Raw genomic sequence first — 26,544 nt, forward strand, 5'->3', positions numbered from 1 at the left:
AAGAAGAAAGGTCTTATGGCAACCTGGGATGAGTCAGAAGATGATTCAGAAGATGAGCAGGCCAACTGTGCGCTGATGGCGACAGAAGATGACGGATCAGAATCTACATCAGAATCAGATTCTGAAGAGGTATTTTCTGAACTTACTAGAGATGAGTTAGTTTCCGGTCTAACTGAACTTCTGGAACTCAAGTCTCAGATTAGTCTCAAATACAAAAAGCTGAAAAAGCAATTTGAATTTGAAACAAAGAAGCTTGAATTGGAAAATTCTGAATTGAAAGATAAACTTTTAAAACTATCCAATAATGTTGGATCTCCTTCTGATTCAGAAAAATCCACTCCCAGTCTAAACCATATTCTGAAGGAATATGATTTAAGTTTCAGGAAGTTCCTATCTAGAAGTATTGGCAGAAGTCAGCTAGCTTCTATGATATATGCTGTGTCTGGAAACAAAAGAGTTGGCATTGGTTATGAGGGTGAAACCCCATACAAACTTGAACCTGTTGATGAAATGAAAATTACATACAAGCCATTGTATGATCAGTTCAAGTATGGCCACTCTCATGATATTAGGCACACCTCACATGCACAAAGTTTTCACATAACACACACTAAGAAGCATGTGACACAACCTAGGAAATATCATGAAACTCACATTAAGAATTATCATGCTGTTCCTCTTATTGATTATAATGTCAAACCCAAGTTCAATCAGAACTTGAGAAAATCTAACAAGAAAGGACCCAAGAAGATGTGGGTACCAAAGAAAAAGATTATTTCTGTTGCAGATTCTCTTGATAACAAAGAAGACAACATTCAACATGACTTGACACCTGGATTCAAGTTGGTCTCAACACTTGAAGGGAAGAAAGATTGTTTTTCAAGTTCTGGTTCTTAAATCTGTTGAAGAAACTTTGTTTGTAGGAATTCAGAAAAGAAAGTTTATTAGTCTTGGAACCATCTGTTTTGTTTGTCTCTAAAGCATTGGTGTTTCTTTCTTGTTTTTTTTCTGACTGCTCTAAATGCTACAGAATATACAACATTGAAACATTAATTGTGGACAAATCAGTAAACATCTGTTTTGATGATAAACTTGTTTCTGATGAAACAAAGAGCTTAAGAATTTCTGCAGATACAGTTTTATCTTATCAGAAGCTGCAGAACAAAGAAGTGAACCTCCAGAAGCTGTGTATATCAGAAGTAATGGATCCGAAGATCATTCAGTCTTATATCAGCACACTTCAGAAGGAGTATTTCCAGAAGAGAAACTTGATCAACTCAGAAGCAGTGATCAGAATTTGAAGGCGTAAAATCTCTCTGATATTTACAGCTGTCATCTATTATCAAATGATGAACACGTGTCTGTACGGTTTGTACAAAGCGTGCAGTTGAAAAGACGCCGACCTAGGTAACTGTTTTTAAATTATTTCATTTACCACGTTCTCTCTCCTCACGTCACTCATCATTTAATAAAATTGATTTCCTTTGATTCTGGAACTGTTCAATTTTTTTTTAAATCCGTCCCTATATATGTTTTTCAAATCATATCATACATCTTTTTCGCTCCTTTGTCTCTCTCTCTTCTTGCATTCTCTCGTTTGAAAAGTTTTTAGCCGTTTTTCTAAAAACCCTAATCGAAAACCTAGTTCGCTTCTCTTGCTCGTTTTCGTTCATTCTGCATCAATGGCTGCTTCTTCATCTCATTTTGCTGGTTCATCTACTCTTCTTCATATGCACGATGAAACACACCAGGAACTCACCCCTGTTGTTGCATGCTCCATCCCCAAAAATAAATTGGAAGTTTTGTGTGAACTCATGGTCGACTTTGATAACCTTGAAGAAAATCAATTTCATCTTAAAGAAGACATCATCTTTCAAGGATGGACCTCTTTGTTTGCTGAGTTCGTCGGCCCTGTTTATCCGGATCTTGTCAAAGAATTCTGGGTACATGCTGTGGTTGCACCAAAAGCTATACTCTCCTTCGTCCATGGAAAGTCTGTTGTTGTTACTGAAAACATCCTAAGAGTGATGTTTGATCTGAAAAATCCTGAAGGGGTTTTTGAGTCTGATCAAAGAGAAGATGTGGAAGATATTCTATCCACTCTCTATAAAAATGTCAAGAAAACTTCACATGTTAAGAACTTGAGAGATATCTACAGAATCTGGACAAAGATCCTTCTCGGGTGTTTCTATCATAGGAAATCAACTCATGCCTCGGACTTCATCAGTAATGATCAAAGGTATATTCTTTATTGCATTGCCACTCAGAAGAAGGTTGATGCGATTTACATTATCTTCAACCATATGTGGAAAGCAGTAAAGGATTCCAGAAATGCCTTCAGAAAGGAAAATGCTGGAACAACCATTCCTTTTGGTAGGATTATCACAAACCTTCTGATACATTCCAAGATTGTTGAAAGTCTGAAGTCTGAAGGTATCATCAAAGATCTTGCTGTCACCACTGGATCTTGTCTGAATGCCTTCTCTTTAAAGAAGATGAAAATCATTGACACTTTTCTCAAAGTTCCTGAACCTCTAGCTGGAACAAGAACCATAAGAGAACCAGTTCTGGCTGACTTTGAAACCTTCTTCAATAGTGAGGTACCTGATGTCAAAACTGTTTATCTGAAATCTCTTGAAGAGAATAAGAGCTTTAAAGATCAAGACAAAGGTGCCCCTTTCAAAGTAAATCGCAAGAGGGAAGAAAGAACTAAAAGAAAGCATGATTATCCTTCTGTTGTCTCTAAGAAACAAGAGGTTTCTAAAGAGGTGATTGCTAATGTTGTTAAGGCCGTATCTGATGACTTTGAGAAAGAGAAAAAGAAGAAGAAGTCAAACAAAAATGATGAGATAGTTGAAGTTGTTGAAAAGAAGATAACCAAGAAGAGGAAAATGATTATTCAAAGCTCTGATGAAGACAATATTCCTCAAGAAGCTGAAAATCAACAAGAAGTTCAGGCTTATGCCAGAAGAAAAGAAATCTCTAGAGGCAAAGCAAAGATTATTGAAGAGCCGAAGAGTAAGAAGCTGAAGAAAACGGAGGATGTGACCAAAGCGTTTCTGAAAGGTTCCAAAGGTATATGCATCTCTGAACCTATTTCTGTTCCTGTTGTTCGATCAGAAGTTACACCAATAGAAGTTGTACCTACCCCTGAACCAGAAAAAGCCTCATCAGAATCACCCGTTGTTGTCCATATTCTTACACCACCATCTTCCCCTATAACCATTCCTTCTTCACATGCAAACAAATCCAATTCTCTTCCTCCCTCACCATTTCCCCTTACAAAAACTCCACCATCTCCTCAATCCATTCCGTCTCCTTCACCCTCCACTAATCTTGTCTCTGACCAAGCTGTTGACAATCTTGTTCTGAACATTCAACCCCTTCAAACTCTCTTTCCATCTCAACCTTCTCCCAATACCACTCTTGAACATACTCCCTCCACCTCTCAAAACAATCCTTGTGATTCTCCTTTTCCAACCTCTGCATCACATGAGCAACTGCTCCGTGATTGCAACTACACTCCCAAGCCTCGTCCTGAAGCTGAAGTGGTAGTGTTAGATTCTGATACTGAAGCAGAATCTTCTTATAGGTTGGATAGAGAACCTCTTCCATACTTCACCTCCAACCCTGCCTTTTCAAAAACCCAAATAAAATCCAGCCCTGTATATCCTATTGGTGTGGTTTTTGAAAACATAAAGAAGAATCTCAGAAGTACCTTTGATACTCTCAGAATTGCTGAAAGTTCTGGATTGAATGATGTTGCTATGCGGAACTTCTGGAGGATCTTTCGCAGAAAATCAGATGCTCTGTTTTTAGAACTTCAAGAAGCCTGTGTAGCTGCTGCTCCAAGGCCTCGTGGAATTCTGAGGAATTATGAAGACTTCTGGTTTGCTCGCCTCAAAGGAAGATATCTTTTGGAGGAGAAGCCCTTTGTGGATGAATTGGAAGTATTGAGACTGGCTGCTGCAATGGAAGCAAACCCATGCAGGGACATGGTTATCTGGATTCCTGAGCATCCTGTTCTGCTTGGAGACTTCAAGACCTTATTTGACTTTCTGAGGGAAAACCCTTCTAAGAAAGACCCTAGCTTGGTCATTCCAGAAGTTGTTGATCCACCAGAAGTTGAAGGTCCCTCTGCTCCAAGGAATCTAGCTGCCATTCTTCAGGCACTTGAGAATGGCGACTCGGAAATTCCTGCTGCAGAGTATCGAGATGCTTCTCTGCAAGAAGCAGATGCTGAAGATCATGTTGCTAAATCAGACCCTGTTGAGGATATCCCAGCAAATGACACTTCTATGGAAGCTGCAGATCAACATGTCATTCCTGTGGTTGAAAGCGGTGAAGCTTCTCTTGATGAACCTTCTCGTCTCGCAAGGACTCTAGAAGAAATTCAGAGGAGACAGGATGAGCAAAGCTCACTCAATGAGAAGTATGATGCTTTCATTGAGAGGCAAGAAGGACACAACAACGATGTTAAACAGATGCTGGCCAAGATCTTATCAAGACTAGGGCCATCTTAGATTGAGTCTGTGTCGTTTCTTTCTTTTCTTTGCATCTGTTTTGTTTCTGTGCATCCGATCTTTTCATCCTGTACTTTTGTACCCATTGGTTGAACCTAAATGAAATCATTTTCTTCCTCCATGTGTTCTGTTTTATACATCTGAATTTTTTTATATTCTTTTTGATGTTATGACAAAAAGGGGGAGAAAGATAAATGATAAATGATTTGATTAAATCTATCAGTTGCTGGGTAAAGGCTCCCACACATTCACTAACAAGAACTGCAAGTTCTATATGGTTTAAGTGTTTTGCAGGTACAGAGAAGTGAAGTGAATCTTCAAAGCAAACACTAGAAGCAAAACCATGGAAACTGAAGCAAGCTGAGTGCTGTCAAGCTTCAGAGATCAGAAGCAAGAAAGAAGAATGAATCAGAAGCACTGATAATAGAATTTGAATATCATTGTCTATCCTGTTATGACAAAATTCTATTTGCCCTGATACATATAATGTTATGGCTCTGATACATTATTTGCTCTGATACATGTTTTTAGCCTAAATGCTCTGATACATTTGGCTCTGATACATATCATGTATTTGAATATACATTTTATGTTCTAACTCGTTCATGCTGACTTTTGTCGTTTAGTTTTTGTTCTGTAACATTTCAGGATGTAGAGATGCTCAGATGATGCTCTGGTACATTCAACAATGTTCTGATACAAATCTAGCATGAAGTGATGTTGGTAGACATTCAAAGTTCTGAAGCTATCCGAGGGAAGCAGAAATCAGAAGATGTGAATGTTCTAGAAGATCCAGGAAATTCAAGTTCTGAAGCTGTCCTGAATGGAAGCAGAAATCAGAAGCTGTGAATGTGCTGAAGATCAAAGAAACTCAAGTTCTGAAGCTGTCCTGAATGGAAGCAGAAGTCAGAAGCTGTGAGTGTTCTAAGGATCTAAAGAAATTCAAGTTCTGAAGCTGTCCAATAGAAGCAGAAGTCAGAAGCTATGAATTCTCTGAAGGCAGAAGCTTATATGATCGTCTCTACCGAAATAATCAGGGAAGTCTTTTATCAAAGTTCTTCGAGTATTTATTTCAGGGGGAGATTATTTATCTCAGGGGGAGATTGTTAATCTCAGGGGGAGACATATTCATATGCTTATGCTATAGCTGTGTAATTTGTCTTTTGCCGTCTACTCTTTCTGATCGCAAATTCATATCATTTATATATGTTTTTGTCATCATCAAAAAGGGGGAGATTGTTAGAACAAGATTTGTTCTTATCAATTATCTTAGTTTTGATGATAACAATAATATGAATTTTGCTTAAGATAATATGGTACTCTAATCCAATGCAATTTCCCTTTCAGGAAATATATAAAGAGTACGCATAATTCAGCGCTCAGAAGATGTGTCTCAAAATGGTTCAGCATGCAACATCAGAACATGGTCTGGCAAGACATCAGAAGATGGTCGAAGCAGAATCAGAACATGGGTCTATGGAAGCATCAGAAGAACATGAGATCAGAAGCACTGAAGATCAGAAGATGGTATCACGCTCAGAAGCACTTCAAGGTCAGAAGATCAGAAGATGCTGTGCACCAAGCTGTTTGACTCTGATGATATTCAAACGTCGTATTCACAAACATCAGATCAGAAGGAAGTACACGTGGCAGACTACGCTGACTGACAAAAGGAACGTTAAAGCTACTAAAGGCTACGTCAGTAGACACAGCGTGAACAAGGCTCGAGGTAGTTGACAAAAGCGTATAACATTAAATGCAAAGCTGTACGGAACACGCAAAGCATTAAATGCATTCAACGGTCATCTTCTCAACGCCTATAAATATGAAGTTCTGATGAGAAGCAAGGTTAACGATCCTGAACAAAGACAATTCAAATTAACTTGCTGAAACGCTGTTCAAATCAAAAGCTCAGAATCTTCATCTTCATCAAAGCTCACTACATTGCTGTTGTAATATCTTAGTGAGATTAAGCTTAAATTGTAAGAGAAATATCACAGTTGTGATTATCGCTTTTAAGAAGCATTTGTAAACTCTTGAATAGATTACATTAAGTTGTAAGGAACTAGAGTGATCAGTTGATCAGTATACTCTAGGAAGTCTTAGCAGTTGGCTGAGCAGGAAGTCTTGGCAGTTGGCTGAGCAGGAAGTCTTGGCAGTTGGCTGAGCAGGAAGTCTTGGCAGTTGGCTGAGCAGAAAGTCTTAGGAGTGAACTAAGCCTAGAGTGATCGTGTTGATCAGTAGACTCTAGAAAAAGTCTTAGGAGTGAACTAAGCAGTTGTTCCCGGAGTGATCAGGTTGTGATCAGAAGACTCTGGAAGACTTAGTTGCGGCTAAGTGGAAAACCATTGTAATCCGTGCGATTAGTGGATTAAATCCTCAGTTGAGGTAAATCATCTCTGCGGGGGTGGACTGGAGTAGCTTCGTTAACAGCGAACCAGGATAAAAATAATTGTGCATTTTATTTTTATCGCTCAAGATTTAAAGTCACACTTATTCAATCCCCCCCTTTCTAAGTGTTTTTCTACCCTTCACCAAGGACTAGGGGGACAAGGGGGGGGGGGGGGGAGTCGTCGAGAACCTTCCCAACGGATTCGAACAATTCTAGATTGCGGAACTGGCGGTCATAAGGGTCAGGAATAGAATAATTTTAATGTCTTTTAGAAATATTCTCGTTTTTCCCGTATTTGTAATCTTTGTCCCGTATTTCTCGTATTTGTAATGTTTTTCTTGTATTTCCCGTATTTGTAATGTTTCTTCCCTATTTATATCATTAAACACTACCTCCGCATGTCTAATTATTTATTTAATAGTTTTTTTTAAATATGTTAAAACAATTTAAAAAAAAAAGGGAACACACATAGGCGCTACCCCAGGTGGCTTAATAGTTCAAAATGAACTATGACGCCACCCAAAGTGGCGCATAAGAAGAAGCTTTTGTTAGTTGGCGCCACGGGAGGTGACTCCTATATGTAGGCCACCTCCCAAACCTGATCATCCAGATAATTTTTCCCAAAATGTGATTTTTTAGATAGTTTTTTTTTAAACCTGGTTATTTGAATTTTTTTTTTTAAAAATATATTTAACCCAAAATCAATAGGACCGTATTCTTTTAATGTGTTCCAATTAAATATTTTTTTAAGATGCTCTTAGCGATAACAATCTATAGCTGACTACTACTGATAAGTCATAACATGGATAAGATTATGTTATGCGTGCGAACACATTTTAGAACAAAAAACAAAATAAATAAAAAAATCACCATCATCATCACATTCACAATAAACTAATCAAACCGTAACCGTTGAATTTCGTTCCTTCCCTCGTGACAATTTCAAACCCCAAAAAAAAAAAACTCCATGGCGAGTAACACCTCACCACGAATCACTTCATTCAATTCCAACTAACCCTGCTTCCCGATTTTCAAAACTCCTCAAACATGTTCATTGAAGCAACAAGGAGGTTTACCGTTTTGTCCTCGCATCTCAACCCGACCCGTTTGACTTCGGATCAACCCCCTTTATCCGGTTCGGTTTGTTCATCCGGTTCCGATTCCGAAACTCGATTGGGTGATATCAAGAATCGGAGTTCGTTACATGATGATTGTGTCTTCTGTAGTATTATTCGTGGTCAATCTCATGCTGTTAAGGTTTTTTTTTTCCTTTCTTTTGATTGTTTATGGAATTATGGTTAAGATTAAGCCTATTTGGAAATTGTGATAAATACTGATAAATACTTAATAAATACTTAATAGTAATAAGAAGATTTTGACGTTAATTTGATCTTTTAAACAAAGAATGATGATTTTTTATATTAATTTGGGGCTAATTCGTTTCAGTCAATGATATTAAACTCTCATCTAAGTGGATTTATATCCTTTTTTAAGTCAAATTCTCACTTTAGAGGTTAGAGTAGTAAGATATCTCGATCAAAAATGAGAAAATTCAACGGTTACGCTTTCATTAGTTTATAAGTATGGTCACACTAACACATACATACATTTTTGGTATTAGTGTTACAGAGATGGAATCAATTGTTGATAATACACTTACACAGACACATCTTTTTTCAGAGGTGTCGGTACTATAAATGTGTGAATCAAGTGTTGATAGTAGTCACTTTATTATACTTTAAACCTAGTTAGTTGCTTATGTTAGATGAGCTGTATCTTATTTTTAACATATTCTGCTTCGTTTGATCCATGTAGCAGATTGTACTTAGTGGAATGAGACTTGGTTGTAGTTATGTTGTACTAATGCTACTCATTAATGACTAAGGTCTCTTGTTTTAGTTTCTGAAGTGAATTGTTCACTTTAGAATAGTGAGAGAATGTTGGGGTAATGCCTATAGTAGTAAAGATGGTGGAAAATAGACTTAGGTGGTTTGGATATGTAGAGAGAAAGCCTGTAGATTCTGTGATAAGTATAGTAGATCAAACCTGTAGATTCTGTGATAAGTATAGTAGATCAAACAGAGAGAGGACTCAAATAGTTAGATGTAGAGGAAGAACTAGAAAAACTATAAGAGAAGTTATTAAGAAAGATCTTGAGATTAACTATTTGAATAGAAACATAGTCTTGAATAGAATATTAAGGAAGAAGTTGATCCATGAGCCGACTCCATCTAGTAAGATAAGACTTGGTTGTTGTTGTAGAATAGTGAGAGAATCCATTTTAAGTGTCGGCAAACTAATTACCCCAACTCTATGAAGCACAGACTCTAACACGGACACCAAAACATGACACGGCACTGACACTTTGACATTGGGTTATGTTGAAAATATAAGACACTTACACCGCTATATATATGGTAGTATTTATCATTCATTTATACATTTATTATTAAAAAAAGTTAAAATGTTATAATCAAAATTGATGTTTTTAATTCTGCATTGATAACATTGCTGCAATATATGTTTTAACCTTTTAGATGCGTAAGAGATTTACCCAAAAAATGTATAAAGTGTGTTGAAGTAAAGAATTTTTTTTTTTTTTAAACACTTGTCTGAATTGTCCGACACGTGTTATGTGAGTGTTATACGGGTATCAAATACCGATTCAAAGAGTGTCGAAACAAAGAAAGAAAACTATTTTATGGGGGACTCTTGTTTGACTTTTTCGATACGTGTCGTACGGGTGTCATATAAGTGTTGGACACCGACATGTGTCAGACATCGCGACACACCTACTCTTAGAAGTGTCTGTGCTTCATAGTCCCAACTTGTTGGGTTGATATGTTGTATAAGTGAGTACATAGATACATTAAGTTGTTAAAAAACGTGAATTAATGACATTGGTTAGTCACTTCATTGTTAGAAAAAGTAATAATGAGGCCAGATGTCTAAGTGTTATAAATGCTAAGTAATAATTACAAAGGCCTTTGGAGGAGTTGGATGTTATGCTTTTAAATTGGAAAGTGTGGAATATTGTGTTTATCTAGTATAGGTTTTTAGTAGTCTTTTAAGTCTGGTTGGTAGGAGTTATCTTTGATAGAGGTTTCATCTTGAAGCTGCATTTTGTTTAATAAATCGATCTGAAAGAGATGGAGTATCATTGAGCCAGGATTGTTATTTTCCAGAATTTAAACGTTTTGTTGCTATTGGTTGAGGGCTTACATATTTTGTGCATATCAACAATATTTAGATATGGAATTTCTTCGTTTAAAGATATAAAAGAGTGAAAATACTGATTAAAGTGGAAGTTTAGTCAGCCATCAACAACCAATTAGTTTTCTCAATTGTTGGATTTGATAAGTTTACTAGTTCAATTCAAGTTGTTGAATCAGCCGTCTGTTAATGTTAGGTAACACAGCAGTAGCTCTATAACATTAGGTTTCCCTTAGCTTTAATACCTAGACATAAGGAGCTATTTGAAATTGTGAATCATAGAACTCTTAGAAATCCTTCAAAAACATGTTTATATTTCCAACCACGTGTTTAACATAAATTTATTGTTATTGACCATTGCTGGTATAATTGGTTGATGCTGTTGTACTCATTAATTGCTAATTATTGATATTCAATCCAACCAAGTTTTCTCTTCACCTTAGCTGTTTTTAATATCTTGTTACTCTTAACAGCTTTATGAAGATGACATGTGCCTATGCATATTGGATACAAACCCGTTGAGTCATGGGTAAGGTATTGTATGTCTTACATGCAATTCCATATTCCAATGTTTTTTTTAGTTATTTCAGTGTTGGCTGTATGTACATTTGGCCATACACACTGAAACAAGATATTATTTTTCTATTCAGGTTAATTTGTAACATAAGAGAAAGGGTAGTGATGTAAAGTTTTGTTTGAGGAGAACTAGGAAATATCCATTATTCCATTCCATTTTGAGTGAATTGATTGAATGTTGGATATTTCTTAGTTTGTCATTGGCATATTAGCTGATTAAGTAATCTCGCTACGAGTTCACAAACCAATTTTAATTTACTTTTTCAACTATTCTGCTTGACATTGTTTATCTATCTACTTCTCACATCTATATTTTGTTTACCAGGCACTCGCTCATTATCCCGAAATCTCATTACCCTTCAATAGATACTACTCCTCAATCAGTAAGTAATTTTCAATATGTTCAAGGAGATTAAGTTTTATTTTCATTTTTTTACCTGCTTCACTGATTTTATTTTTACACAAATTTCTATCTCCTTAAGGAAAATTCTTTTACTAAAGTTTGTGTTAGATTTTGTCTAAAATACATTGATTTAAATTAACATGGGTTTATTTACATTACTTAATGTGCTGGTGTCTGCACTTTAATCATTTAAGTCACAGACAGTGGATGACATGTTGGAGGCTCATAAATCATAACTCCCCTGTTCTCCTTCATTTTTTCAATGTCTCCAAGCTTGAAAACTCTGCTATATTTTAGTGCAAAACAGAAAGATATGCAAAATTGTGTGCTCGTGTTTTTAACAAATTTAAATTTGAGTATACTAATAAATGTGAGGCAATGGTCTTGTTTATTTGCCTAGGCTGATTGACTTATGATACAGGTGGTAGCTGCAATGTGTTCCAAAGTTCCCTTCATTAGTAATGCAATCATGAAGGCTACTGGCTGCAGTATGTAATTTCATACCCATACATTGTCTGAGTTTTGCTTTGTTTTGTTCTTATATATGGCTTAGACTTCAATATTTAAATAAGAATCACTGGTTTTGAGCACTCTGCTAGTAGATACCTACGGAAACCTCATAATGCCTTTTCTGACAATAATGGGGAAAAGTAATGAAATTTCGTTAAAACTATACCCCCTTCGGCAAAACCCTTGGGTCATGGTTTAATTGCTCTAAACTGGGTGAGCTGAGACAAAACTGTGATCAAACTGCTCAAGTAATTGAACCATATATGACAGCGAGTCACAAGTTCAACTGTCTCGTTTGGTTTGATATTTTAAATTATTGTTTAGCAATTTATATGTAGTGTATCAAAATTTTCTTACTATTATTTGTTTGCAGAAAAAAAATATAATTATGCTGAACATTGTCATTTTTGTCCTTTAATTCTTTTGCATGACATTATATCTTAAGCAATGATGTTTGGAATTCTGCAGATGCATTCAACCTGTTGGTCAATAATGGAGCAGATGCTGGTCAAGTAATATTTCATGTAAGATTTTGTATTTTCTCTCCTGTTATAAGTAATGTTATGGAATCAAACATTTACTTCACAAATTGTGAAAGTTAATTTATTTTACCATAAAAATGTTTATTTTCAGACTCATATTCACATAATTCCCCGTAAAGCATACGATTGTTTGTGGGATTCTGAGGTAATTTTTCACTTGCTTCTCATGTTTGATCTGGTACGCATATAATTATCAGTAGAAAAATGCCTGACCATAATTGGTAGTTACTTTTAGAGCTTACTTTAATTATGATATATAGTTATTCTTTATTTTTCGCTTTTTATATTATGCTCTAGATGCAATGTGAGAATTAATTGATGGTAAAATCTTTTGTTTATATAGAGTTTGCTAAGGCGTCCCCTTAAGTTAGATGATGAGAAAGTTTCTCAGCTTGCAGCTTGTATTCAAGAACAGTTGTTGGCATCAGACATTAGCCAAGATAGTAAGAATGAGGATTTTTGTTCAAGCAAAAGTTAGTGGATTATTCATCTGTTGTAACATAATATTTTCATTTAGAGGAATGTTACATGCTCATTACTATAGTTTAACATTACCCTCAAACTCAATGAATGATTGGTTGGATATTTCTTAACCATTGCTTTTACTTGGCTAAGAAAAGTCTCAACTACTCATTTGTTGAATGTGTGATTGCTGTGCATACATCAATTCTTGTGTATGTGTGCGTGCGTGCACAGTCAAATTTTTATGTGTGAACTTTACTAGAGAGGTAAGAATTTTGTAATTATTTATATGTTGATATTTCTATGCTCAAAATTGTGATATCAGAAAATTCAAATTTGTGCTTTCCTCTCTGGACTCTTATCAATCAATTTTGCAAAGTTGATTGATTAATTTTCTTCATTTGTTTCTTCTAGAATAATTTTACCCAAAATAGTTTTTTTTTTCTTTTTCAAACAAGTGTCACATGTAGGCTCTGTTTGGTAAGACACATTTTTGAGCTTATAGCTTATAAGCCCATATGATAATTTAGACCTGTTTGGTGATGACCTTTTCATGACCTTTTCATTATGAGCTTATAACTTATTTTGCTAGCTTATAGCTTATTTTTCAGACGCTATTTTAAATAGTGTTTTAGCTTATAGCTTATCATTTTTTTTATCCTTATTATTTTAATCAAAATCCACTTTTATCCTTTATAATTTATTTTAATTTAAAATGAAATAATTATGTATTAAATATCTTTTATGTCATTTTACATTTATAAGTTAGTTGAAGTGCTAATACCAAACACTTCAATTAACTTATCAGCTATTAGTTTCAACTATCAGCTATAAGCTATAAACTATCAGCCATCAGTCATAAGCTATAAACTATCAACTAACTTATCAGTCAACTGTTATTTTTATCAAATGCGTAGTATTTGTTGGGAGAATGTTGTGATTTGATTGCTGTTATATCTATATCAAATGTTGGGTTTAGTATTTGTATCACATAATTTTTATTTAAAACTAAATTACATTTTTTTGAAATAGCTTTGAATAAAAAATTGATTTAAACAACTTTTTATAAAATGTTACTTTAGATATTTTATTATTTTTCTACTACATTTTTAAATTTTCAAAATTTTAATAATTATTTAAATTTATAATTATTTTAAATAATCATTTATAAAAATTATTTTTGAGATATATCTTTTAAAAATAAATTTTGATTATATTAATATTTAAAAATAATTATTTAACTTACTAGGCATATCATGTTCCAGAAACACTTAAAATTGCTTCCTCAAAAGAAACAAGTCCATCAAATGACTTTGATACGTGAAAATCACCATGACTGACATTGTGTCTATATCTTCCTACAAAGTGTTCTCTCTTATTTTATTTTTTATTCACTTTCTCATTTAGTAACTAAACTCACTCAAAATCAAAATCAAAATCATGTGATCAAAAGTCACGGAATCCCAATCCATCAAATGGATTGATGTATCATGAATATGACCTTGTTAATGTCACACCATAAAAAATAAAATAAAATTGAGAATCAAGTCAAAGAGTTGTTGGAAACATGGGTGATTGATTAGGCCTAGTATGAGTAATTTCTCAAGCATGGTAATATTAGTGAAAAAGAAGAATGAATCATGAAGGATGTGTGTTGATTACTGATCCATTACTGATAAATACATTATTATAGATAAATACATTATTCCCATAGTGGATGAATGGCATGATAATTTGTATAATGTTCATTAACCGCAGTTTGTATTCAAATATCTACTTGAAAATTGTGGTTAATGATTTTCAAAATCATAGTTAATTGTATATTTGAATATGATTAATAAGGTGCAACACATTTATATTTACTAACTATCAACTGTGTTAACTACATACTTTTACTAAGTTAACCATATAATGTTAATACAACAAGCATGGTAAGACCAAAGCAGAACAAAATTGGATGGAACAATCTTTCTTTCCAAGGCAAGATGTAACTAGTCTCTGCTATCATGGATTTTGACAGACAATTTCTCTGAATAGTTGAAAGTTTTGATTCAGCCCCTACTGAGACACTCTGGCTTTGATCGAGGAAGGTGGTCGATGATACATCATGAATTGTATATTTGCTTTTTACAAGGTCAGCAATCAGGACATCATTGCTTTTCACACAAGGCTCCAACCAGGTTCTTTCTTCATCCCAGTTTTGTTAAATGAATTTCTAATCTTTGTGACTTCTTCCCACTGTCCTCCATCTGCACAAATGTTTGAAAACGACACATAAGCACCGACATCACTTGGTTCCAATTCAATCACTTTTTTAGCCGCTAACTTCCCGAGCTCGAAATCACCATGAACCTTACAAGCAGCAAGCAAAGTTCCCCATATTAAAGCATCGGCCTCAACAGGCATATTGTTAATGAAACTTTCAGCTTCTCTTAGTCTACCTGATCGACCAAGAAGATCAACAATACAAGCATAATGACGGTGACTCGGCGCAATGTTGTAGTCATCAATCATTGAATTAAGATAGAAGAAAGCTTCTTCAACTAGCCCACTATGGCTACAAGCCGATAAAATCCCGACGAAAGTTACTGCATCAGGTTGAAATCCTTTTCTTTTCATAAGTTCATATGCAACTAAGGCATCTCCACCTTTACCGTGTTGAGCATAGCTCACTATGATCGATGTCCAACCTATAAGGTCAGGCTTCTCAACATCGTCAAATGATTTCCTGCAGTCTTCGATACTCCCACATTTTGAGTACATTGTCACTAGCGAACTTCCAACGGATACATTGGCTTGTAATCCCAACTTCTCAATGTAGGCGTGCAATTGAGTTCCGATTTCTGATTGACACAAAAGTGAAGCTGCCCCGAGAACGGATGAAATTGTGTAGGCATCGATTGGTACCTCATTTTGAAGCATATCATGGAATAACAAAAACAAATCTTCGATTAAACCTTTTTGGGCATATCCCGAGACCAATGAAGAGCAAGCAAATGTATCCTTAGAAGGAAGCATATCAAACACCTTTCTTGCCAAACTCAAGCTTCCACACTTAGAATACATGTTTACAAGTGCACCACCAACTGTATTTTGTCCTAGTCCTAAACAAAAAGCATAACCATGAATTTCTCTACCTGTCTGTAAGAATCGAAGATCAGCACATGCAGTTAGAATCGAGATTAATGTAATGTGATCAGGTACAATTTCTTGATATAGCATTTCTTTAAATAGTCGAAGAGCTTGATCAGGATATCCATGCTCTGCAAAACCAGAAATCATGGACGCCCACGAAACATTATCTTTCACGTGTACTTGTTGAAAAACTTTATAGGATTCTACTAAACAACCACATTTTGAATACATTGTAAAAAGCGAACAACCTACAGAAGCATCAGTAACTAACCCAGACTTTAAAATATAACCATGCACCTGAGACCCTAGACTTAAGCAGCTTATAATACTTAATAAACTACAAATACAATACTCATCAGGTTTCACTCCTTCTCCGAACATTACAGTGAATAGCTCAAGTGCCCTTCCATAATTTTGGTTCTGCACAAAAGAAGACAACATCGACGCCCATATGCCCGGATCCTTCGTATTTGTTGTCTCGCTGAAGGCTAATTCGGATAACCCAACTTCTCCTATTTTTGCATACATGTTGACTAAAGTAGCTGCAACCTTATCATCCAAAACCAACCCTAACTTTATTACCAAGGAATGAAGTTCTTCTGCCTCCTCGATCATCTCAGGTTTAGCACACGCAGAAAGTACACTAGTAATGGTATAGGTATTTACCTCCTGACCGATTTTCCTCATATCTTTGAAAAGCTTTAGTGCAAAAGCAGTATCATCCTCTTGCACAAACCCAGAAATTAAAGCAGTCCAAGACACCACATTTTGGACTTGCATCTGAGAGAATTGTCTATAAGCTTCACTCATACATCCAAATTTGGTGTACAAGTCAATGGTAGCAGTCTCCACAAAGACATCCATCGCACCACATTTGATCGCCAATCCATGAACTCCTTTCCCTATCTGCATCTCTTTAAGCGCACAACAAGCTGTTAAGATGCTTGGAAATGTATAACTATTCGGCATTAAACATGCACAACACATTTCACGAAACAGATTCAACGCAACCTGGTTTTCTCCATTTTTAACTGCCAAAGAAATAATAGCATTCCAACTCGCCACATTATCACATGAAACATCATTAAAAAACCTCATAGCCTCCGTAAAGTTGAAATTTTTACAAAACATATCCACCATTTGAGTCTGAACATAACCACTTTCGAGAAAACCATTTTTCATAAGAACTGAAAAAACTTGCATACCAAATAGTGGAGCCTCCAAAGCAACACAAGCCGAAAGAACACTTCCAAAACTAAACTCATCAGGCTCAAAACCAAACAAATGCATCCTACAAAACATCTCCAACGACTTCACAAACATGGAACTACGATTGTAACCAGATATCATGACATTCCAAGAAACAATATTTGGTAGAGGAATTGTATCAAACAGTTTGTGAGCAGCGACCATGTCAGCAGACTTACAGTATAAATCAATCAAAGAGTTCATGAAGAAGATACCAGATTGTAAAAAATGAGTTTTTAGAAAATGGGCATGCAGGATTTTTGTGTTTCTAGCAACGTACTTCCCTGAAAACTTGTAATCACGCAATATGACATATGGGTTTGGAACAAAAGCGAGGGAGGAGGTGAATCTGCTTGAAAGTTGTGTACTTTTTGTATTGAGCAGTGAATTTTGAAGGAACATTCGAAGGGAGTATAATGTTACAGACATATTCAGTGTGGTGGAAATGTTTCATCTAAGCAATGAAGCATGGTGAAAGCATGATATCTGATAATTTACATTGTTATTACTTCAGAAATTCAATAGCAATAGGAAAATCAACAACACACCCTGAAAGTATGTGGATACATAGTTTTTCTTTCTTTCCAACCCATCAAAGTAAAAATAACCATGAGTTTTACTTGCCAAATGAAATTTTACTCTATTCAATATCCATGGCAAGGAGAAAGGAAACATATGTTCATAAATATAAAAAATAAGTATTAAAATAAAAAATTAAGAAAATATTGATATTATAAAAATATTGTAAATTACTCAATAGAATTCATTGTAAATTTTTCATGTAATTTTGAGTTATTTTAGAATATTGTAAGGAAATTAGGAAGTATAAAATAATTTTAAATTTTTACACAATAAATGTGCGAAACAAACAAAAATTGATATTAAAAATTTAAATATATAATCATCTAAAAATATGATTTGTAATAGTTCAACTAAGAACTCGGAAGTCGTATCAGTAGACTTATTGTGTAAAGACATAACTATTGTTTGCCCTAAAAACTCCTACACTGCAATTAATGTGATTGTGTTGGAACAGATGGATAACAAATACATCATTTTTTTAAGGTTTAAATGCACTTTTGATCCACCTAATTTTATATTTTTAAAATTTTAGTCTTCTATTTTAAAACCTACGTTTTTGTCCTGAAACTTTATCTTACTTGAGATTTTGTTGCACCCCTCCAATTTTGCTTAGCAGACAGTGATGACTGGGATAAAATAATTATTTTTAATTACATGATCTCGGGGACTAGATTATTTTATTATTTAATTTTTATTTCTCCATTGTTTGAATTCGCATTGGTAAAACTAATATAGCAGTAATTAGTTGAGTATGAATTATACTTGTAAGAGAAACCAGGTTGAAGATCTACTTGACAGAAGAACATGTTATGTTGAAGTGTTTCAACATCTGGAAGCAACATGTCAAAGAAAATTTCGAAACATGTTCCATTCGACATTGCGCCAAGGCTTATCTTTCAGTTACTTCAGACTCAAGTAATTGACAACTGTAAAATATTACTAACCAATATTGCGCAATCATTTGTGGCGCAATAAAGATCTGGAAGAATCAAGTCAGAATAAGTTTGAATGAAGACTTTATAATTTTGGAGATTAATTAGAAAGATTTGATTGAAGACCTATTTTGTAGGAGAATCTTTTGGAGATTTGTAACAACATATTTGCTGTGATTAGAAGCCCAAAACCAGTTGGGTACTAGGTTATAATAAATAAAAACATTGTAATCTAGAAAAACTAGGTCAGCCACCATGTAAATTATAAGGGTTGTGTTGGTCGATGAACCACCCGGTTTGTGGGATGGTCATCGTGTTCTCACTTAGAAGCTTGTAGGCAATGAGTTGAGTTTTATTCTTGAAGGAAGCTTTGAAGTAACTCTAAGTTAGTGTTCTTAGTCAAGAGTCTTGGCTAGGTATTATCATGGAAGTGTGTCTTTCAAACGTGTTTGTCTATGTGATTAGAATGTTGGTGATTTGGCCGTTGATACAGTTCATGGTAGGTGTCATACCCCAAAATTTGCCTTCCATATTCCATTTTATAATGATTCAAAATTCAAGATTCAGTCCCAAAGATTACTCATTCAAAAGTCCAGATGATCCACAGTCAACTAGTTTGACCTAAAAGTCAACCATAATCAGAGCATAGTCAAAGCCTCCCAATTTTGGTCAACATCAAGTATGTAAAGTATAACCATCATTTGATCAAGGAATGATCATGATTCCATTAATAGAAACTCAGAGATGAACAAATACAAAAAGGTTCAAATTAGGGTTTCTTAGGAGAAAGTCAACCCAACTTTGACTGGGCATAACTTTCACATGGAACATCAAAAATTCCCCACTCAAAGCCTATTTTGAAGGAAATTGGATTCTCTACAACTTTGTCTCTCACAAGCCAGGGCTAGAAATGCTTCATTTAAGAGATAGAGTGCAAAAGATTATAGGTCATTTTCAAGCATCCTTCAAAAAGCAGTTTTCTTGCAAAGAGGATATGATCAAGATAAAAGCTCCAAATGGAAAACATGTTCCAAAGTGGCTTATAGAGGACCTCTTGAGGTTTCCAAAAAGTCCTAGAACTCCATCATAGCTTAAAAATTGAGTGAGATATGATTGATCAAAGTTGGTTAATTTTTGGAGGCAAAATGTGAAATAACAAGGTTCAAATTGGATTTATTGCAAAAAAAGCCCATACTTTTATGACTTAAACTTGGCCCATAAGTTATCCAAAGCATATGCCACGAAAAATAAACATTTTATTTGGTTTTATACAATTTTATTTCATTTAAAATTGATTTTTAATGACTTAAATAAATGGAAAAAATCAAATATTTTGTTAGGGAAAATATTTTGTTGATTTCCAATCAACATTAATGCCAAAATATAGTCTATTTTCGTGACAAAATAGTAGGGAAAAGATTCATACAAATTTTGGCCAAATATAGTAGCTTATTATTCAAGAATAAGATCAATTTTCATAAACATGGAAATATTGGATACAAATGCTTTGGGCTTTGTTTTTTAACCTAATTCCATTGTCCTATAAGTATACAACACTTAGCAACAGAATAGGGGTGGGAAAATTGAATCGGAGCAGAGCATTCAAGAACTCAAAATTCACAAAGAAGGTGAATTCGAATTTGGGGAATTAGAGATTGCCAAAGGTTTCTAAGGGTTGCAACACGTTCATTGACGTTCACTGAAGCTATTGGGATACTAACACATCATCAACACCCCCAGAATTTCTCCATAATAGCCAAGGTATGTAGTTTCAAAAACTGGATCGATTAGCATAGTACACGCATGTTCATGATGATTTGATCGTATGTTTGGGTTTGTATTATTGCTGTGAACGTTTCTGGGTTAATTAATTGTGTTTTGGGGCATCATAACGTGATCAGCCATTGGAGGCCGAGCAAGGTTCTAGGGTTTCAATTTGGGGGTTTTTCATAGGAGTTAAATTAAGGTCAATTAATGATATAGCCTGGTTCGCGTGGTTGAGACAAGTAAGGTGATAGGGTCGCGCCAAATTTATTCAAACGTATGCTCTGTTCGTTATTTTCGTGTTCAGGGTTTTGCTACGAACAATTCGTAGCTAATTCGTAGCTACAGTTGCAGAGGTTTGCAGGTCTGGGTGGGGAAGAAGGTTGCGTGGTAACGCGCCACTGGTCCTTTTAAATTTCGCGCGTGTTTGTCCAAACGTGTTTTGGTTTTTCTTATTGTTGGCGTGAAGCGTATTCTAAACGCATCTGCAGGCGTGGTGTGTTGGTTGTGTGATGCGTATGGGAGTGGAGGGTCGCAGGTTCGAGCCCTCCCTCCAACTATATTTTTTCTGAAATTATCAACTTTGGATTCTGTGTATGCCATACCATAACCTGCTTTGTAGACCCTCGGATCTGGACCCTTAATCCAACCATCTCTTAGATCCAGCGCCCTAGGATTAATGCCCATGCTATAAACCCTCATGACTGCCACATTAAATCACAACCCTAATAAACTAAATTAATTTTAATTAATCTATTTGATTTATTTAAATCATTTTAAAACATTTATTTATATAATAATAATAATTTATTTTAGATTAATATATATTATAAAATGTTAAAATTTCAATTTATTGTTCGTGCCGATTAAATCGATTAATCGCTATGGGTAATAATAATTTTATTGTTATTAAAATGCGATTAAATTATATTCGATTAAATGGTTGCAACTATCTTATTAGTTGTGATGATTAATCCCTTCTTTTTTTCTAACTTCAAAATTGTTATTCTTTTTAATCGAATCAATCGATTGCGAGGGGTAACAATGCAAATCAATTCATAAAATTATAAAAAAATACCATAATTCGTTATCAGTAATAATCAAATCAATTGATTAAAATTGGTAACGATACAACTTCAAATCTGTTAACTATGGCGATTGAATCTATTGATCGTTGCGGTTAATAGTGCTAAATCAAATCAGGGTTGTACGCCCAAACCTTTTAAAACACACTAAACCACGATACTACGGTGTTTCAACACTGCGATGTTCACAACTACGATAAGGTAACTCAAAATACCTTCGAACATTCGCATTTCAAAAACAATTTCAAAACAAATTCAAACCACATTCAATTCAATTCTAAGGCGTACAATCCTGTGCCCGAACTACGTTGACTCTGATTCTCCATAAGGAGATACGTAGGCACTTGGATAACCAAGGCGAGTCCCCTTCCCTAAAACCTCAATTCAGCTCAAATCTCACTTTTCGCCCTATTCACTTCCTTAGCTATTAAACCTTAATATTTAGCCATAAACCTTTACCTTGAATTAAAAACCTTAGGAAAGGGTTGAGGGTGCCTAACACCTTCCCTCGACCTGATTATAATAACTTACCCCGATCTCTAAGCTGTGTAGGGTTTCCTATTCGCCCTTCAGAATAGGTGGCGACTCTAATACCTTAATTTTTAGGGCAGGTTGCTACAGTAGGGATGTCAACGGGTCGGGTCGGGTGCGGGTTTCACACTACCCAAACCCGCACCCGAAATCGGCACCCAAACCCAAATACTATTCGGGTGGCAAAACAACACCCACGCCCACACCCGCTGGGTTCGGGTTTTTTCACCCAAACCCGAACCCGTAACAAAATACACAAAATACATTTTTCCTATAATTTTTCTACAATTTTCCACAATATTTTATATATATATATATATATATATATATATATATATATATATATATATATATGAGGAGGGATCAAATTACACCCGAAGTGTTACACCACGAGTTACACTCGTTCAATAACTACATCTCGAATTAATATTTTTTAAATTCAACCGTTGGATTGAAATATAATATCATATAGATCATACCTATAAAGTTTGAGCTTAATCAATAATGATTTACTATGTCATTGAATTACATCAAAATTAACGTTATATGAAAACTCATTTTGACGTTAATATTTGGATATCTTGATGATATAGTAAATCATTATAGATTAAGCTCAAACTTTATAGGTATGATCTATATGATATTATGTTTCAATCCAACGGTTGAATTTAAAAAATATTAATTCGAGATGTAGTTATTGAACGAGTGTAACTCGTGGTGTAACTTTTCGGGTGTAATTTGATCCCTCCTCATATATATATATATATATATATATATATATATATATATATATATATATATATATATATATATATATAGGGGACGTATCAAATGAGAACTTTAGTTATTATGAGAACTGAGAACTTTTAATAATAATCGTATGATTTAAAATCAATGTCTCAGATTTTACTTAAATTTTAAGAGATAGTAATTAATAGATAGATTCTGGTTAAAATACATATCACATTAAAGCAAATCTGAGCATTGATTTTAAATTGTACGGTTATTATTAAAAAAGTTCTCAGTTCTCATAATAACTAAAGTTCTCATTTGATACGTCCCCTATATATATATATATATATATATATATATATATATATATATATATATATATATATATATATATATATATATCTAAACGGGTGTAATTTCGGGTTTCAGATGCGGGTTTCACACTACCCGAACCCGAAATATCGGGTGGCACCCGAACCCGAACCGAAACCCAGTCAACTCGGGTTTTCACCCGTTGACTCGGGTTCGGGTGCGGGTGGGCCCCGCGGGTTTGGGTCTACTTGCCATCCCTAGTTCCTGGGACTAGAAATTGTTCAATATCACTGCGGTGATTGGTAGTGAGAGGGGTTTCTCATATCTAGAGAGGATCTAGGTAGAAGGGTCATTGGGTAGGGATTAAGTGAAGAGTTGTAAAAAGGATAGTTTAGCTCTGAATTAATACTGCTGATAGTGGACTTCCTTCATGGCTTGGTAGCCCCCAGAGTAGGTGTGTTTGTCACGGAACTGGGTAAACAATCACTTGTGTTATTTACTTTTCAATACTGCGCGAAACTGTATATATCTTGCCTGTGTGTTTTTCATGACAGACCAGATGTCTTGACATCCTATAGGACATATGGATCAGCTGTACTAGAATTTCAATTGGTATTAGAGCAGGCATCTTGTTCTATCTCTGAATGAAATCCTGGGAAGATACTTTCTGGTTCATGTCGAAGAAAGATAGTTTTGCTGAAAAGTTGTATTGACTTGGTTAGTTCATATGTTTAAGAATGGTCCCTAGAAGTGGAGGATGGTTATTCGTGACAAGGTGTGTGGTGACCTTGCCTTGAGGCTGTCAGGCAAGCAGCGACTCATGTTGTGCCTGAAGCTTGGTGGAGGAGTTTTTTTCGTTTATTCTGCGGCATCTGATGGAAAAATCCTGGTGTATCTTCTGAAGATGTATCACATGGAGATGTGATACGTTGAGGAGGATAATATCGAATAACTTATTAAAGTATCCAAAGATACTTGAGGAATATCTCAAGTCCACTTATAAAGGCATTTTCAATAAGTTTTTTGATGAGAGATCAGAAGGAAGCAATTTATTTTTACTCTCTTCTCTGGAAGGCCAACCACAGGTCTTTGTTGAAGGGTCTTTTGGTGCAGTTCTTGAATGATGTTCTACAAAATGTTGAGATATCATATCAGCAAATTATGCAGAATTTTGCTCGTTAAAGAGATTTCACAACAGATGCTTTGGGGGCTGAACAAATGTGTATTGATCACATATTTTTGGAACCTACTCCTTATATGGAAGAGGAGGCAACTGGATCTAAGAAGTTTCAATGCTAGAAACTTGTCTTAGATGAATATGTTGATCAGGACACGAGCAACATATTTTTGGGTTGGTTTATTTCTGATATAATGAAGTAGGAGTGTAGAAGCTTAGCATTCTGTTGTATTTGAAGGACATCTCAACAAGGTTCTTCTTGTATAAAGTCTATACTAATGTCAAGAACATTATCTCTGACATCTGTTTGGTTCTTCTGACCAAAGGAATAAAAAATTCAGAAAAAAGGACTTAAGGCAGCAGTTATCCAAGGATGGATAATGAAAGGCAAATCAACCTAAGCTCAGTGGTTGTTAAGTATCTGCAATTTGGAAGTATCATCCAATCTATTGGACTGATTCTTCAGTATTAACTTGAGGAAGGGGAGCTGAACATACCACATCAAGAGCAAGGTATGAATACTTAAGGGAGGCCTCTCTCAAGTTCAGAGTTCAACCATGTGGTGTCTTCACATATCGAAACAGTTGGTGATCCACTAAGGGCTGAAGTGCATTAATGAGTCTTGAAGAATCAGATATGGTTATGGTATAGTGCTGACTTTACCACTTGCTTGTTGTTTTCTGCTCCAAATACCTGTTAGAGGGAATCTCCTCTTTAGGTGTAGAAGATTGGCTCCTTACATCTCAATATCAGACAGGAGGTCTTACATATGTTCCTGAGGTGTGAATCATGCATTTGCATGAAGTCATTATCTGATCATGAAGGATGATCAGTTGTTGAAGGTCTCTTGTATCCCCAACAAGAGTTATACAGAGATTACTATTGTACTTCCTCCAGAAACAATAGTTGTTAAATCTACGTGTAAAAGGAAGATGTCGGATATGATGTTAAGATATCATCTCAGGTATTTATCTCTTCAACAAAGAAAGGCCAATTTTGTCTAGAATAAAGCACAAGGTCGAACTACTGACGTGTTCTGGAATTGTTGTGATGAAGTAGGCTGTCATAACTTCTGTCATGAAGAAGAAACAACCTAAGTCACAGGTACGCAGGAGGCTGTGCATAAGACTAAAGGTGAATACAAATGGGAGATGAAGTATTTATCTGAAGAGTTATACATATTCTGCAGTCTGAACTCACAAAGTTCAGTATGTATATAGGGAATTCATTGTTCCCTGTGTGGCTGAGTAGCTTAATCACAAGAGCTACTGACTACTGAGAGTTTATTTCTCTCATTGATGGTGTGTGATACCCAGATGTCTAAAATGATGTTGGAACATCATAATTACTGGTTGTTGACAAGTTCATCACCATATTCATAAGTGGTGGTTCTGAATATGATATGAGCAGTATACGGAGCTTCTGGCCCTATTCACAAGGGTGTATGGGAAAGGCAATACTCCTCTAGATAGCAATTATTATCCAGAAATTGCTAGGAGTACAACATCAGATAGGGAATCTGATCAACTTGCTTTTCAAGGAGTTGGTTTCTTTTCTACAAGGGATATAATGTGAAAATCTGAAACTTGTGCAACAAGAAAGCTAATAACATCTGGTTTGGAATATGTGAAAAGTTCCAAGACAAGTGTGTACTTACTTATGTGGACAACTCAAGATACTTGAAATCTTTCTCCAGGAGCTAGTAGTTCTGGATCTGCAAAAGTCATGATGGATTTTGCAGTATGAAGTCATACTCGGTTTGTATGTCCAACCGGGAGTATGTAATAGTGTTTATCCTACACTAAGGGAAGGTGAAGTCCCTTTGTTACTCCATCCTGTGCTTTAAGGTTCATTTTCAACTGAAGCATTAAAGTTCATAACATGAGGGATAATGGACCCGTATATGGATGGAGGGTGCAATAATGCAGTTGGGGAAGTAAAATGTCAGACAAACATGTCGTGACATTTCAGTATGCTTGACAGGACATAGGTGGTTGAACTATATGAAGATGATTGGTTTAATCATTTGATCTCACGTTTCTCAAGATGGACTCTGAGAGATTATAGGGAGTCTGGGAAAATTTATTTTTCTCTGCAGAATTTGAAGGGGTATTGATATCAGCAAAGACAGTGTACTTCTGCTTCTAAACTTATGGAAAGTCGTTCAAAGACTAATCTTTTCAAGCTAGGAGGACAATGTCGAATATGAAGTCAGGACATATCTCAAGACATGTTTTATCCTTGAAGACCAGCAAGGATCATTATTAAACGTTTTATCTAAGACGTGTCATGATGGTGTGTATCACGTATTCTAACTATTGTGCATGTTTTGGAAACTTTCATTTCTAGAAAAACCGATTCAGAAGTATTCATTTCTTTTGGCCGGTGCACAAATTTACTTGATGCGGTTTTTGTTGAAGTAGCA

General features: G+C 35.2%; 2 protein-coding genes across 2 annotated transcripts; one reads left to right on the plus strand and one right to left on the minus strand.

Moving 5' to 3' along the window:
- Positions 1-7,750: 7,750 nt before the first annotated feature.
- On the plus strand, positions 7,751-12,909 carry LOC131609206 (adenylylsulfatase HINT3-like). The gene is made up of 7 exons (XM_058880861.1): positions 7,751-8,172; positions 10,602-10,657; positions 11,030-11,087; positions 11,529-11,595; positions 12,086-12,141; positions 12,251-12,304; positions 12,503-12,909. Exons 1-7 carry the CDS (start codon positions 7,963-7,965, stop codon positions 12,635-12,637), a joined length of 636 nt encoding a protein of 211 aa, XP_058736844.1. The 5' UTR covers positions 7,751-7,962; the 3' UTR covers positions 12,638-12,909.
- Positions 12,910-14,226: 1,317 nt separating this feature from the next.
- On the minus strand, positions 14,227-17,612 carry LOC131609207 (pentatricopeptide repeat-containing protein At1g74600, chloroplastic-like). Its single transcript, XM_058880862.1, has one exon. The coding sequence runs from the start codon at positions 17,431-17,433 to the stop codon at positions 14,782-14,784; it is 2,652 nt and encodes an 883-aa protein (XP_058736845.1). The 5' UTR covers positions 17,434-17,612; the 3' UTR covers positions 14,227-14,781.
- Positions 17,613-26,544: the final 8,932 nt, after the last annotated feature.

Source organism: Vicia villosa, linkage group LG6 (assembly GCF_029867415.1).
Source record: "Vicia villosa cultivar HV-30 ecotype Madison, WI linkage group LG6, Vvil1.0, whole genome shotgun sequence".
Taxonomy (NCBI): Eukaryota; Viridiplantae; Streptophyta; class Magnoliopsida; order Fabales; family Fabaceae; genus Vicia; species Vicia villosa.